General features: G+C 43.3%; 2 protein-coding genes across 3 annotated transcripts in view; one reads left to right on the top strand and one right to left on the bottom strand.

Moving 5' to 3' along the window:
- Positions 1-9,710, top strand: part of LOC119163280 (choline transporter-like protein 1) — a 54,942-nt gene extending 45,232 nt beyond the window's left edge. For both annotated transcript variants that reach the window (XM_075873752.1, XM_037415239.2), the window contains exons 13-18: positions 1,013-1,153; positions 2,099-2,211; positions 4,724-4,890; positions 6,036-6,128; positions 7,560-7,652; positions 9,575-9,710. In XM_075873752.1, the coding sequence (XP_075729867.1) occupies positions 1,013-1,153; positions 2,099-2,211; positions 4,724-4,890; positions 6,036-6,128; positions 7,560-7,652; positions 9,575-9,673 (706 nt within the window). In that variant the 3' untranslated portion in view covers positions 9,674-9,710. The remainder of the gene's footprint in view (positions 1-1,012; positions 1,154-2,098; positions 2,212-4,723; positions 4,891-6,035; positions 6,129-7,559; positions 7,653-9,574) is intronic.
- Positions 9,711-11,510: 1,800 nt separating this feature from the next.
- LOC142772286 (uncharacterized) lies at positions 11,511-13,899 on the bottom strand. The gene is made up of 3 exons (XM_075874483.1): positions 12,899-13,899; positions 12,301-12,440; positions 11,511-11,591 (listed from the first exon to the last, which is right to left on the bottom strand). The coding sequence occupies exons 1-3, from the start codon at positions 13,806-13,808 to the stop codon at positions 11,511-11,513; spliced, it is 1,131 nt and encodes a 376-aa protein (XP_075730598.1). The 5' UTR covers positions 13,809-13,899.
- Positions 13,900-14,143: the final 244 nt, after the last annotated feature.

The following is a 14,143-nucleotide window of genomic DNA, read 5'->3' as shown; positions in this document are numbered from 1 at the left end:
CAAAGTGAATGATTATGAGTGGGGAGAAGCGTCTGCCCGTCCATTCGTCTCTGTGTCCACACGTCCCTGCATGCGTCCGATCGCGTTCGAGAATACAGACGGCGCGCGGGTAACACCGACGAGACGCGAGCAAATGAAGCCGAGCGAAGGCGTCTTCAACGCGCGTGCCACTCTACTTCATCCATGCCCCACCAGCCATCTCTCTTTCACGCCACGTACGGCAACTATTCAGGAGACTGAGAGAGGCACTCGTTCTCCGCGCACTCAGGCAAAGCGCGCGCAGCAGCTGATCGGAGAGTAACGAGAGTAGCGGCAGAGTAATGCCATCTAAGAAATGAGACGAGAAATGGTCATCCGTTTTTTTGCCTTCTTTTTTTTTTGCTCGTCTCTTCTCTCAGTTACGCGTGACCAGTGACTAGGTTAGACTAAGAGGAGCTTAGCCCCTAAAAAAATAAGGGGTGAAGCACCACCTTAAGATCACAAAATGTCCATCCATCCATAAACCACCACGCGTTATTTACAGCAAATGTAGAAACCAAGACATCTTCTAACAACAAACGGTTATCAAAAAGCTGTTAACCAGAATTACCAAAATAAAAGGCAACAACACTAGAAAAACACCGACAATTATTTACCCATCTATCAAAGCATACGAGGGAAATAAAGGGTAACAAGAACAAAACAAAAAGTTTTTAACCAGGAAAAAACAGAAGGCCACAGCTCATGATTCGATGCTCAATGCTTCGCCCTTCATTAGCGTTCCCTTTGTAAATATTAGTAGAAATAAAATCCCTCGGGGCGACAAGGCCTTATGAAATGTGAAGCCCACGGGACGGCTTCGGGCTCTCCTATAGTAGAGTGCTTTGCATTCTAAATCATTAGCCATTTTTTCTAAACATAAATTCTCACCAGGCTTCGTTGGCCCTAATATGAGCACTTCTACGTGAAGAACGATTTTTAACGTGACATCGCCAGGGCACTATATTCGCTCTGTGATTCTATGCCAGCGCAGGCACAAGACTCACATCAGCGCTCCGGTGGTGCGGAGCATGCAACTTCTGGTTGGCTACCATCTGGGCTCAATCATCTACGGCTCGCTCGTACTCATCGTCGCTGATCCTCTGAGAGCAGTCATCTCTGGCTCGCGCCTCGTGTGAGTGAGTAAGCACAGGCAGCTCCAGGTAACCAGGGTTTCAGTGAAGACGATATCATCGCTTATATTGCGGTACACTTTCCTTGTGATTAAGGACCATTTTAAATTGAAGTAATGCTATCTAAATAAAGAAGCACCTGCCTACTGTTTTCTGTTGGTCATAATTTTTGCCCCAGCCATATATGCTGAGTATATGGCTATTTGTCTTCTTCAAGCTATTCATTAAACGAACCTATGCTTCTTCATGCCACCATCTTCTTTCCCTCTTCGCATCAGTGTGTTTTTAGTTCCGCATAAACATAGTTCCCGTACAGTGTCTTGTGTTGGCCTTGTGTTGGCCAGATGCCTGTAAGCTTATTGGAGAAATAAATAATTTTTGGACGGTTCAACACCCGCTCAGTTTTTTTCATATCGCATAGCTTGACTCCTCGACTGTGTGAATACAAAGCTAGCGGCTGTTTGTTATCTATTCTAATGAACGTGAAGACTCATGAACGTGAACCTCATATGTGTTCATGAAAGCTATATACGAAAAGAACGTGAGCCAACTAGAGTGAAAATGTCCTACTAAAGCTTCAAAAGGCCTATAATTTGTACCTTTTTTGCGTATCGAAGTGTGCATGCGGCTATTGTTGCTGAAAGTCACTGATAAGTACAAAGAAATGAAGTGAAACATAATTACCAGTCAATCAATAGCTCAAACTTTCAAGTTCAGTTAGTCCGCGTTCTCTTGAGTAATGAGAAGCACTGTCATTGCTAAGCAGCATAAGATCATTGAAAATGTCCAATGTATTGATTTGTTACATTTCAAACAGAACCATCATGTTATGTTTCCTGAATACAAATGCATGTTTTTCAGGGGTTTTTTTTTTGTATCTTCTGTACCTAGAGCCGAATGGGCCTGGGATATCTTCTAAACAGCTGATGAAACGTTTTCTTTTTTAGCTTCAATGATAAAACGCAAGCAGGAGCATCGGTTGCAAAGTTTCTGAGGCCGTGTTGTAGCTGCCTCGATCGATTTCTCATGCACCTCAACCGCAAGGCCTACATTATAATGGGTGAGCACGCATTCAGTATTACCACGTTCATCTATTGTCTTCGCAAGCCTAAGGTACTTCGTGCTGTGAGAATGTACAAAGAGAACGTACTCATAGAAGCTTTTATATTACCGAAGCGACGAATGAATCATATGCTTACCAAGAAATGAGGCTTGGCCTTCAGCTGGACAAGTCTTATTAGGGTTTTTTTTTTCTTTTTTTTATTTACCAATACTGCAACCCTCAAAGAGGGTTTTAGCAGAGTGGATACACATTTGTTAAGTGTACCAATTGGCAACACAATAAAAAAAGGGAAAGTATGTACAGGCTTTCAGAAGAAAAAAAGGCAAAAAAAACGAATATTTGCAATGAACAGGCACAAGGGCAACTAATAAAATCAAATGAGCACTGTATTTAAGATGACTACCAGCGTTGAAAAAACACTGCGGTGATCGAAATAAGCAGCACTATACATGTAATAGAGTACACACAGTTATTGCTCGAGCTGCGTAGTTAAAGGAAGCTGATTAAGTTGTATTAGGTCGATGTGTGTTTCGTACCAGAAACAAGTATTAAAGTCGAAACTAAGCATCCACTTATACGAGAGAGAAGCTTTTTGAGGTTAAAGATATATATGTCTTGCGAACGTCATCCCAGAGGCCACGCAGTAATGAGGTTGTTGTTTCGGTCTACTTCGCCGTTTATTACCACAAATCCAGCTGTACACGATAAAACCGTCACCACTCTCAGCGAACACATCTGTAAATTTGCAATGATTGTGCCGACCTTCATTGGATGTACACATTATCGTATACACCGTTATCATGAGTTTCCAATACCGCTCTTCACATGATCCAGAGCCGACGATTTGGTTTCAATTAATATTCTTAATATTTTTTCTGAATTTAGAAAGCTGAAAGTAAGCGCTCGACCAGAAGTCGTTGGAAGAAGAACAAGGTTGTCACTCGTTGATCTTGCCACTGATAACTCCGAATTGCCCCATTTTTTCATTGAGCCATTTGTTCTTCTGGGACTACAGGATAGCTGTACAAGGAGCTGAGTAATATTATTGTGGGAAAGGTTATGCTTATATCTACGTTATATTACGTCTGATTTGCAGATGCGTCCACTGTCGGGTTACCACGAATGTTCCAATGAGCATCCGTTGAAATGCAGCTCTCCGTTTTACTGTTCTTGCTTTTTTTGGCGCTTCTTCAAAGCGTCGTACAATGACACAAAGCTTAGAGGCCTCTTATTGTTGCTTCATGGCGATGCCAGACACGCACGGTTTGTATTCATTTCTGGGGACTGCGGAAATAACGCCGAAATCTCAGCTGCTGCGCAAGTGTTATGGACATATCCCATTCAGTTGCTTAGCCCTCGACTGATAGCTCTATTTTTTTTCTCTTGCTAGCATCCAAAAAGCTGACTAGTATGCACTGTGCATATTTCAACGCTCGGTAATATTGCATTGTGCTCATTAAAACTTAATAATTAGCTTGTTGGTAAATGCTTACAGAAATACATAAGAGAACTGAATTATTCCTCGGCGCGTCTTTTATGAGCTTCAGTGCTTTTTGTCTTTTTGAACATTGTTGTGGATTTGTAGTTTGTTTCTTTCGCGGAGTCACGAAGCTCAGTGTTTGCTTCTCGTGCTGAGCTGAAGTACAGTAAACGTGTCGGCAAGTCTCGACCGTTCGTGGGACTGATAGTCGCCGAGTTCGAGTTTCCACGATTACAACACAACTCGAGGTTGCATGTGGTACGCCTGGCCAAACCTCCAAACTTCTTGTAAGCAAACGTTGAAGATGCTCCTCCGAAGGTTGCGATGAGCGATGCAGCATAGGCGCCGAATAGGTCATTATTGGTGCGAATCACCTGAGGTTGTTCGCGTGCATTGTCTGCTTCTGTCGCGATGGTCGATTGGTCTCTCCATAGTTGTGTTGCTCAAGCTCAGCACGCACGGCGAGCAAACCGGGCGTGGTGGCTGCGCGGACTTACTCCGTCGATGAGCCCGGCTGATAAACGACGGCGCGCGATAAGCTAGGCACATGGTTCTTAACAGACATTTTTTTTTTTGTTTGATGAGTGCTTTGTGAATTTTCCTGCTGAATGGACTGATACACCAACACACGTCCCCTCTGCCCCACTTTGTAATGGTTGTCCGTCGAGTCCGCGAAGTATATATACGTTTCTACCTGTGTTGTCTTGTTTTTCTTGGGCGTGAATGCGTGATACACATGACAAGGTTCGGTCAAGAACAATGCCTTGTTTGCTCTTTCCAACACATCAAAGTTGGTTCTTTCAGCGTCAGTTTATAATGAATAAGCTGTCGGGTAGTGACCAGTAGTAGATCTGTACTCCGTGTGATATGTATCCTCATTGTCACAGATTTCGCACATCATGTGAGAGATTGCTTTAAACTTAACATTGTGGAGGAATCTACACCTCGGTACAGCAAATCGATCTGCAAGCATTGCGTATTTTTTGCCACATAATTGTGCACTGCACGTTCTTACCTGTGTGCATGCAGCGATACATGGCCTCAGTTTCCGTACCAGCGGTCGGAGGGCACTACGGCTGCTTGGACGGCACTGCCAGCAGGTGGCGGGACTTGACACCGTCACAGGGTTCTTACTATTCTTAGCCAAATTCAACACGGCCCTACTGGCAGTGTTCAGTGGTCTCTGGATCATAAAGGTGAGACAGCATTCACGAAGGCATACGCGAAACGTTACAGTAAGTGTTTTTTTTTTTTTCCTCACTCGCATAAAAAAACTCTATCACCATCATCATCGGCATGGGAAATTGTGAAACAGGAAAATGACCCTAATCTTCTGCGCCTATTTTTTTCTTGTGGTTGTAGTTGCAGCGCACATCCTCGAAGTAGAAATTCGTGCCAATGTTTGTGGCAATTTTTTCTTGTGGTAGTAGTTGCAGTGCACATCCCCAAAGTAGAAATTCGCGCCAATGTTTGTGGCAATGGATCGTATATCGTGCTTTAGTTGTGCAGAAAAATGGGATGCGTTTGTTCGAAAGGCTCGTTATTGTGCTAGCGTTTACGTATAACGGCACCCATAGCATTTCAGCCTACTCTTCGTGAATTCAATGGCCAAAACGTTGCTTCTCTGAGCTCAATATTATGAGTTCAATCTCAGTCGCGTCGTACTTGACCTCCGGGAATCTAAAGCTAACACATTATTGCCAAATGGTAAGAATAGTCTAGGACACCCACTACGATGTGTCTTATTATTGCGAATACGTACACTGTTTGAGTACGCAATAGCAGGTACCATAGATATAGTGTGTGCTCTTGCACAACACTGTCATGAAATCTGGTTACGCCCAGCCCTTGTCACTGCCCTATAAAGCGGTGCCAAGTAGCTACCGTATCCGTAGCAGCCTTGAAAGCAAACACGTCGCAGAACTCGGCATGCCCATAGCTTCCCCAGAGTCAGGGTTAACTCACAAGGCACTGTACACCACTCACTTCTATATTCTGTAGTTTTGACACGTGAGACGTCGGGACAGATTTTTTTTCGGCATTACAAGGTACTGCAATATCTGTAGATCGATGGAGACTGTGCAACTGGCTGAGAGACTGTTAGGCACCTTGCGAATGTTTTCTTTTAGGACCTTATACGTCGTCGCGTTCACACACTTCCAGGCACTTATTAATGACACAGTATATAGGGTAAACATACAGCTGTTGTTTCAGGTCCTACAAACAATCCTTTTTTGCTGCGTTGTCATGCAAATTGCAGTGTAAGGCGCTTAAATTGTAAAGTCTGTGTTTAGGTTTCTAGAATTAGCGAAGATGACACTTTTTCTCCACTATTTTTCAGGAAACCCAGACGACTGTGTACATCTGGGCTCCTCTGATTGCAGCAGGATGCATTTCCTACTACATAGCTGATTCTTGCATATCTGTTTACGAGGTGAGCACTGTAAATAAAGTGACACTGAGAGTGAAGGGTTGTGTCATGCCACCGCACGGCGTTCAAACAAACGTTAAAAAATTGCCTCTGAGGTTCCTCGTATTTGCAAAGATCTCAGAACCGTACTTTATGTTATAGTTGAATGCCACGTGGTGGCGCTGCAAATGATCACGCTTACTGTCAAAGTTATTTGGTTTTCCTTCACGTTTCCAGTTACGTTTTCTCTCAAAACAAACCTAACAGCAATACCTTTTAGAAACAAAAAAAAATGTTACTATCACAAGTTACACTAAAAAATAAAAACAAATTAACATCTATCTACAGCTGTGATGAGAACCTGGTGTTTTAGAGTGGGAAGCGCACATTCTACCTCTACACCACTTTGGTAGAGCCGCTCGCAACTCTTGTAACGACGGCAGACCGCGGACTATTTAGCGATAGCTGCGCCAAGTGGCATGACGCTTGTTTGGACATCAGTTTTGAAAGCTCGTCCGGGGAACACCCTGTTCTAGTACTCTCTAACGAAAGTATCAATGAATGCTTATTGCAAGCAGAGTTGTTAAGTTCTGACTAGGCCATAATTATTTCTCTTGTGAATCAGCGAAGGCCCCACTACACGCGTCCGTATATGGGGCAGCATGCGAACCCTACGCAGTTGTTTGCTTTATTGACGGTTCTCCCGCGGCTGTTGATTAATTAGGCTCAATAGCTTTGAATAGGTGGGCCTTTATAACATGCACTCATTGACCAATTCATTTATTTTACCACCTGGCGCGATTCTATGCTCTCGCCACGCAATATATCATGCGTTAAGGCGACTTCTTTCCAAACATGGCATTCATATTAAGTTTTTTTTTTCTTTCAGAATATTTTTGAACAAATCGCGTGGCTCTGTAGTTGAACACCTGCTTTCCACGCACAGACGGCCTGGGTTCGATTCTTACTCGAACAAAAAATTAATATTGACTTTATTTGCATATTTCCTAGTTTTTTGATCACGAACAGGATAATAATTTTTGCTCACAACCAACGATGCCGGCCCCTATGCCAAGATTTTTTTGAAACGAGCACTTTAACGTTGTCGCGCGTTAAAATTGTGATCGCACGGCATAGTTTTTCTTTATTCTCAAGCCAATGCTGAACACTTTGCGCACCAATTGGTAAGGCACCGAATGATATTGTTACGACTGAAAATTTTTGCACGCGTCCCCGTTCATTGAGCAAGTATGAAAAAATACACCCGTCGCTGTCAAGTCACAATACAAACAACTTAACAATGCCATCTGTTTTTCTGTACAATATTCGAAGTGTGCCCTCCAGGCTACTTGCCGCGCTTTATACTGGAACTTGACTTCCCAAGGTTGTTAAAACATATTCAGTTATCTTATAAGGGAGATCATCAAAAAAAAAAACGATATCGTTTATTTGCAGGTGACAGTGGACACATTGTTTCTCTGTTTCACCGAAGACTGCGAACAAAACAACGGAGTGACTAAGCCGTATTTCGTCACGGATTCTCTCAGCGTAAGCCACGCGTTATTGACAGCTACATTGTGCCTAATGACTGCGTCGTACTTTTTCTGCCTATTGTAAAACATTTGCGAAAGAGAACGCGTCATTGACAGCTGGAAAGAGCCAGCCAGAGACGTTGAAAAGAATCAGGTTTCTAAGTCTTTATGTTTTCGCGTCTTTCGTGGGTGCCAAACTGTTTGCAATAGTTTCAATGTAATTAGATTATCGATAATATTGAGCGTTAAAGACCAACTCCGGAGATTTTTCAAAAATAATGAGTCTCGAGAAAATTCACTGGGTGCGTTTTTTGCTCCTTTTTACCATTTATGCTGAATACACATTTTTTTTTTTTTTGATGAATGTAAAAGTGTTTTTTGAAATGTGAGTGAAAAAGGCTGCTCCGACTTTTTCAACTGTTTTCCCTCATTTATTGGTAACGATCTGCGTGTAACGTGACTCGTGTGACGGTGACGGAAGTGATGGAACCGACGTGCTTCTACATCGTCTGCTGTCCACAATGCAATGATCGCGTGTGTTGTTTGGCCGACGCTTCGCCACTTCAGCATGCAAATTTGTTTGTTGTGGGCCTACATGCGAAGAGTGGCAAGTGATGCTGCATTGTTGTTGCACATGGTTTCCCATGTAATCACCTGAACAGTGACGAAACACTCGATCGGATCTTACGATTACCCTTCGTCTTGATATTAAAGTCTTTTAGATCCCAGTGCGGGTTCATTGCACAAAAACTTTGGTGATACCGACTACGGCCTGAAGGGTGCAAAAAATTGAAAGTAAAAGTATCATTACTTTGATACTGTCAAAAACGCCGGAGTTGGCCTTTAACGCTGAAGTACCGTTCAAATAAGTATTATGTCGGAAATATTAGGCTGACAAACAAACAATTATGCAGGAACCTATAAATCCTCAAGCACACAACAGAATTCCGCCGTGTCTATACTCACTGTAAAGTCAGGAATCAATACAAATTGAAAATGTACGGGAATAAAGGGGAAGTAACAAAATTTGGTGTATTCAAGTGGGCCTATTTTTTCTTCTCTTGGAATGTGTGAGCTCAATTATTTTGAACTACAATCCTAGCGTCTTTTACTTGTATGTTCGTGTTTCTGCTTAAACATTTGGACAAACCTGTCAGTAGTGAAAATTGCAAATCAGAGGCATCAGGGTCCTGGCTGCACCGATGTCAGAACAATCTATCTGTTGCCCTAGCAAGCTGGCCCATTTTAACCAATTAGCATCTAAGACTTTGATAGGAAGAAAATAAAATTCCAGTGAAGCTAGTGCTTTGTGAGCCAGAACTACGACCTCATAAGGTGACACACTGTAGTTGCTGCACCGACTTCATAGAAGGTGACACACTGTAGTTGCTGCACCGACTTCATAGAAGACATAAAAAAGCCTCTTCAAAAGCACACATTTGTATAACTGCATTATTATAGATTCAATATTTTTAGGGATATATGTACAGTATAAAAACCAGAGAGTTAGCTCAATCGCGAATAAATCAGTGGCGCTGTAATTACACAAGTGCAGCCAAATATAACATTCCTTCCGGCCACCATTTATACTTCATGCTCTCTGCTGTCTCAATGTAACACCGGTACGTACTTAAATAATTGTTCGAGTGAACATGTTTAGGGACAGAATGTTTTCCTAAATTTTCGTTTAATTTTAGTGATAGTACTATCGAGTATCAATCGCTGGTTTATTTATGAATTGTTTCTCACTGCTGTGACAGTCACTTGTGTTATAAATCGATCATTTGGTGAAGAAAGATCAGCATGCAGCAAAAGTGCTCCGTCAATAGCAACGTGAATCATTCTTAATACTAAACAATTGGAGCGTGTTAAATAAGAGCATTTAAAACTGATCACAGAGAATTTATTTCCGCGTTTTGTTTTCTTTCCATTATGCAGGCATTCATGCACGACACCAAGAACGACCTTCAGAACAATGCAAGCACAAGGGTGACGTCATTAGACGATGGCGCTCACCACGTCAAAACGAATTCTTGAGAATGATTTAAAAATAAATTATTACGCACTTACAAAAGCTCGCTTCGTTACAACTCGTACACACGTAACAATTTTGTGCAAAAGTGTTTGACCAATGTTTCCCAGACGCCTTTCGTGATGAGAATGGGAGTTCTCTTCGAATTCATTTTTTTTTTTCTCTTCCGGTTTACTCACACTTGGGCTTGCCGGCATAACACGCTTTTGCTTAGACACCCCAGAAGCTAACCCACGACATACAATAATCTAAAGCTAACTCTCAGCGACTTATCTAGTCGCACTAAGGAAGTGAGTACAGGAACGCGGTTGTACGCCCCATTCTCAACGCTCTCATGATTTTGTCTTCATGCGGTCACTATAGCTTACTGTTCGCACATCTATCGCATTTGCATTATTCAGTGGTGCTTGCATTTCTACTGGAGACGCCTGAATGTTGTGGAAGGCCGAAACAGCCTCGGGATGTCGCAACGGCCTGAAACACGCAAAACTATCCTCCCATTTGCGTCTACTGCCTACTTCTTGATAACGTGCTAAACTTGGTAGTTTAAGCAGTATGTGCAGTTGACTGAATTGTTTACGCCTACCCCGTCGTGGTGGCCCAGTGACTGAGGTACTCGGCTGCTGACCCGCAGGTTGTGGGATCGAATACCAGCTGTGGCGGCTGTATTTTCGATGGAGGCGAAAATGTTGTATGCCCGTGTGCTCAGATTTAGGTACACGTTAAACAACTCCAGGTGGTCGAAATTCCAGAGCCCTCCGCTACGCCATCTCTCATAATCATATGGTGGCTTCGGAACGTTAAACCCCAGATATCAATCACATTTTTTACGTCTATAAAACCTCTGCTTCTTCATAAATATGTTGGTCTTTTGCAGTTCTCCCAAGGGGCCAATCATGAGGCTTTTACTTTTTTTAAACCCCCCGAAAAAGCTCGGCAATTCATAGAGTAGATCGCGGCGACGACGTTTTCCGCATACCAAAGCTCTGCCTGCCACACACAGCCTTCATTTTGTAGAACCATTACCGTGCTCTTTTCCTACGCCTGACCAATCTTCCTTTCATGCGCAGTGACGCAAATTCACCAATGGGTGACTTGGCGTAGCACGCAGCTCATCGATTGGTTTAAACCAGTCACGATGACGCGCTACGTCTTCCCCTACTTGGCAGAAAGAAGGGTGGAGAGGCAGCACGAAAATTTGAAGCAAAAAAAAAACGAGGTTCTCACCCCTGTAACTTCTTCAAAGGCACCCTGAAACACATATTCAAGTAATTATAGAATGTATTCACCACCACGAAAATTTTGAGAATCCGCCCAGTATGAGCGGAATTACAAAATTTTGCTGCGCGCTGCACTCACATTGAACGCGCTGGAAGTTAAGTAGGGAGCACGTTAAAGAACCCCAGGTGGTAAAAATTTCTGCAGCCCTCCACGATGGCGTCTCTCATAATCATATGGTGTTTTGGGACATTAAACGCCACATATTAATCAAGTTAAGCAGGGAGGGATAGCTTGCTTGCTTGCATGATCCATTTTTGTAACTATTACCCCGCTGGGGCAAAGAAAATACGTCATGTGCCTCTCGTGACTTAGAGCTTTTTTTTTTTTTCTTTGAATAGGCGGCTTTTTCAGTGTGATAGCGCGCGCACGTGTGGACAAGTCACGGCCTGTCTCGGCGATCCCTGTAAAGGCCAAGCGCATCATGTTCGAACTAGCCTATGGCTGGTGGAGCGGCTTTTACGAGTGATTTTTTAGCTGTTTGTGTTATTTATCTAGAGAATAATAAGCAATTTTCAGCTGATTTTGATAATTTATTGTGACTTTCAGGCCGCCTACTGCACTCTAATATTCAGCTCTTGTGTTCTCAGGAGCCTTTACTACCAGTAGGCAGCGCTTTCTGACAATGCTCGGAAAGTGTTGTATCTGCAGAATTCCAGCGGTAGCACGTTCACAAAGCAAAAGTACCCATATCTCTCTTTATTACAATTTTCGGACCTCGGGGATATTCACTCACCCTCTAGCACTATTTACCTTTGTCTTTGTCAAGAATTCGTGTGGCTCCCCGTGTTAAGCTTGTTGCCTAACGAATGTGAAATAACATTAAATACTGACGTTACGGTCCCTAAGTTATGACTGTAATGTACACAATTCATTTTACGGGTTTACTATACAGCCACATAGGTGTTCGGGACTCTTCCCCACCAAGACATTCAGCGTGTGTGACAGGACTTCAATAAATTCAAGATGACCCATAAAAATATCAGTGCTTTTTTCGCTTAGCATGCTCTACTACAGAAACACATCGTGACCATATATGGAAAAACATCACGATTCATTTTTGGCGTTTTCAGATAAGAGCTATTTTTTAAATACGTGAAGTGTTAACAGAAACTCTCTAAGGGTAGCGATGTAACAAAGAATACATCTGGCGACACACAACACTGTGTGTGATCAGATATGTTTTTTAAGGGGCCCCCTTTTTGCCGCTCTACTACAAAGAAATTCTAGGTTGAAGCAGCAACGCGTCACAATCAGACGGGCCATGTTTGGTCATGCCTTCATGTTCTAGACTTATGTTCTCAACCAAAGGTAAACTTCTCGTCTTCTTTTATTCGTAAAAATTATTACCTACAGCACGGTGTCGTCGTTTTGTAGATACATAGCGGGATTTTTTCGTTGTCATTGAGCGTCGTTTAAACAGAGGCAGGTGACGCGTCTGCACCCGCATCACGGGGGAAGAAATCTTGCGAATCAGGTGGCTGTTTCTTCCGCCTGAAAATATGCAAGCGGCGTCAAATCAATAACAATAAAATATTTCAAAAGACTAATTTTCTCCCTGTCGTAAAATTTAGAAATAACATACAGCTGAAAACCTCTTGAGTGTATTTTCAAGTCACATGGCTTACAGGCAAGACACGACTGGCATAAGGAGAGTAGCTTTCGGAATAAAAAATTCGTAGGCTTTCCGGTTGACGGTATGCGCTAAACGTCCTGTGGATTGTAAGCCACGCGAATTTCAACTCATTCATTCTTGAACAGCGTGTAAGGTATAACAAACAAGACATTATATCTTCACAATAAAAACACGTTGACAACGCAACAGGCAATACATGTTCCCATGTATTATGTGCTTTGCGCTACATATGAATGAATATCAAGGCATTCAGCGAAGAGCATGTGAGAAAAGATGCACTACAATAACGTCCTTCTCTGTCTTTCTCATATCTTACCTATAGTGGGCCTTTTCCACAATGACCTGGTGGACCCCACGCTTTGGAGACGGTAACGACGATTGGTCACGTCATGAACTGTCTTCTTCTTAGTGAAGTTCCCACGCTTGGCACTTCCAGACAAGTTCACGAGAGGCGCCGAAGTATCCAGGACGCCCAGAAGGTCGAGTAGGTCCGTGGTCCTCCTGTACTCACGGTCACTGGTCGCAGCGTTCCTGGATGTTCGACTGGACTTGCCTTTGTGCGCATGGTCATCAATGTCATTCATGTCTTCGTTATCCAGAGAATCAAAGTCGATTCGTTGCACGGTTTGCGAGAATGGGTGCGTCCATCGTACTGTGGAGATGACCTTAGGAGAGCGCGTAGACTTCCTCCTGGTGGACACCGGGAACCAAACCTTCTTAGCAGTCGTCTTTGATGAGTTCCTGCTGTCGGCGACGGCAAGCCAGCTTGTTTTCGCATTCTCTTCAGAAGCTCCTAAAGATGGGCCAGTAGCGACACCGCGGGTCGGGTTTCCTAACTTGGAGGTCATGTCTCCTTCTCTGCCGTAGAAAGGTGATAGAGACGTCTCAGCTTGGTCCTCCGCGTCTGTCCTTTTGTCGGACGTACTGTGAACAGGTGTGGCTTCCGAAATCCACCTTGGCGTCGTCGCGGCGTCGTGGACGTCGGCGAATTGACGTTCCGCCACGCTGGTTCCCGCACGAGGACGTGCATAGTGCTGATCGTGCATTGCGGTGATGTAGACGAGCGAGAGGGCTGCTATCAGTGACGTCAGCCCCAACGGAAAAAAGATGATGCAACCCGTCTTCATCATGCGGTGACTTGAGCGTAGGTCTGTCATGGTGCTCATGGATTCGATCCGGCTTGCGTCTGAATAGGTTGTCTGGTCATTACTATTTGTGGCATTCATAGTCCACTTTTCGCGACCGAGATGAGCGCTTCTTCTTTGTCTTCTTCCACCAGGCACGTCCCGCACATCGGTTCTTGAATGTAGTTACCACATTAACCTAAAAAATGTTTGTTGTCCTTTTTACATATTTCGCGTAGTGGCATACTATATTTAGTAGCAGAACGTAAAATATTTGTTAACCATAAGAAAATCCATCATTTCGAATAGACAAACAAGCACGTCTAAAATGTGACAACCTAATTATAATATGTAACACATGTTCAGTTCCTTTTTCTTTTATTTTCTCGAAAAATGTAATAAACAATCATTGCCATTCCTGCACTTCAACGGGGTGA

Source organism: Rhipicephalus microplus, chromosome 9 (genome assembly GCF_043290135.1).
Source record: "Rhipicephalus microplus isolate Deutch F79 chromosome 9, USDA_Rmic, whole genome shotgun sequence".
NCBI lineage: Eukaryota > Metazoa > Arthropoda > Arachnida > Ixodida > Ixodidae > Rhipicephalus > Rhipicephalus microplus.
This window is presented reverse-complemented; position numbering and strand designations above follow the sequence as displayed.

Coding starts and splice junctions, on each gene's coding strand:
- LOC142772286 (XM_075874483.1), bottom strand. CDS start 13,808: ATGAATGCCACAAATAGTAATGACCAGACAACCTATTCAGACGCAAGC. Junction 12,441..12,898: donor GTGGAAAAGGCCCACTATAG/GTAAGATATGAG, acceptor GCATATTTTCAG/GCGGAAGAAACAGCCACCTG. Junction 11,592..12,300: donor CAAAACGACGACACCGTGCT/GTAGGTAATAAT, acceptor GGAATTCTGCAG/ATACAACACTTTCCGAGCAT.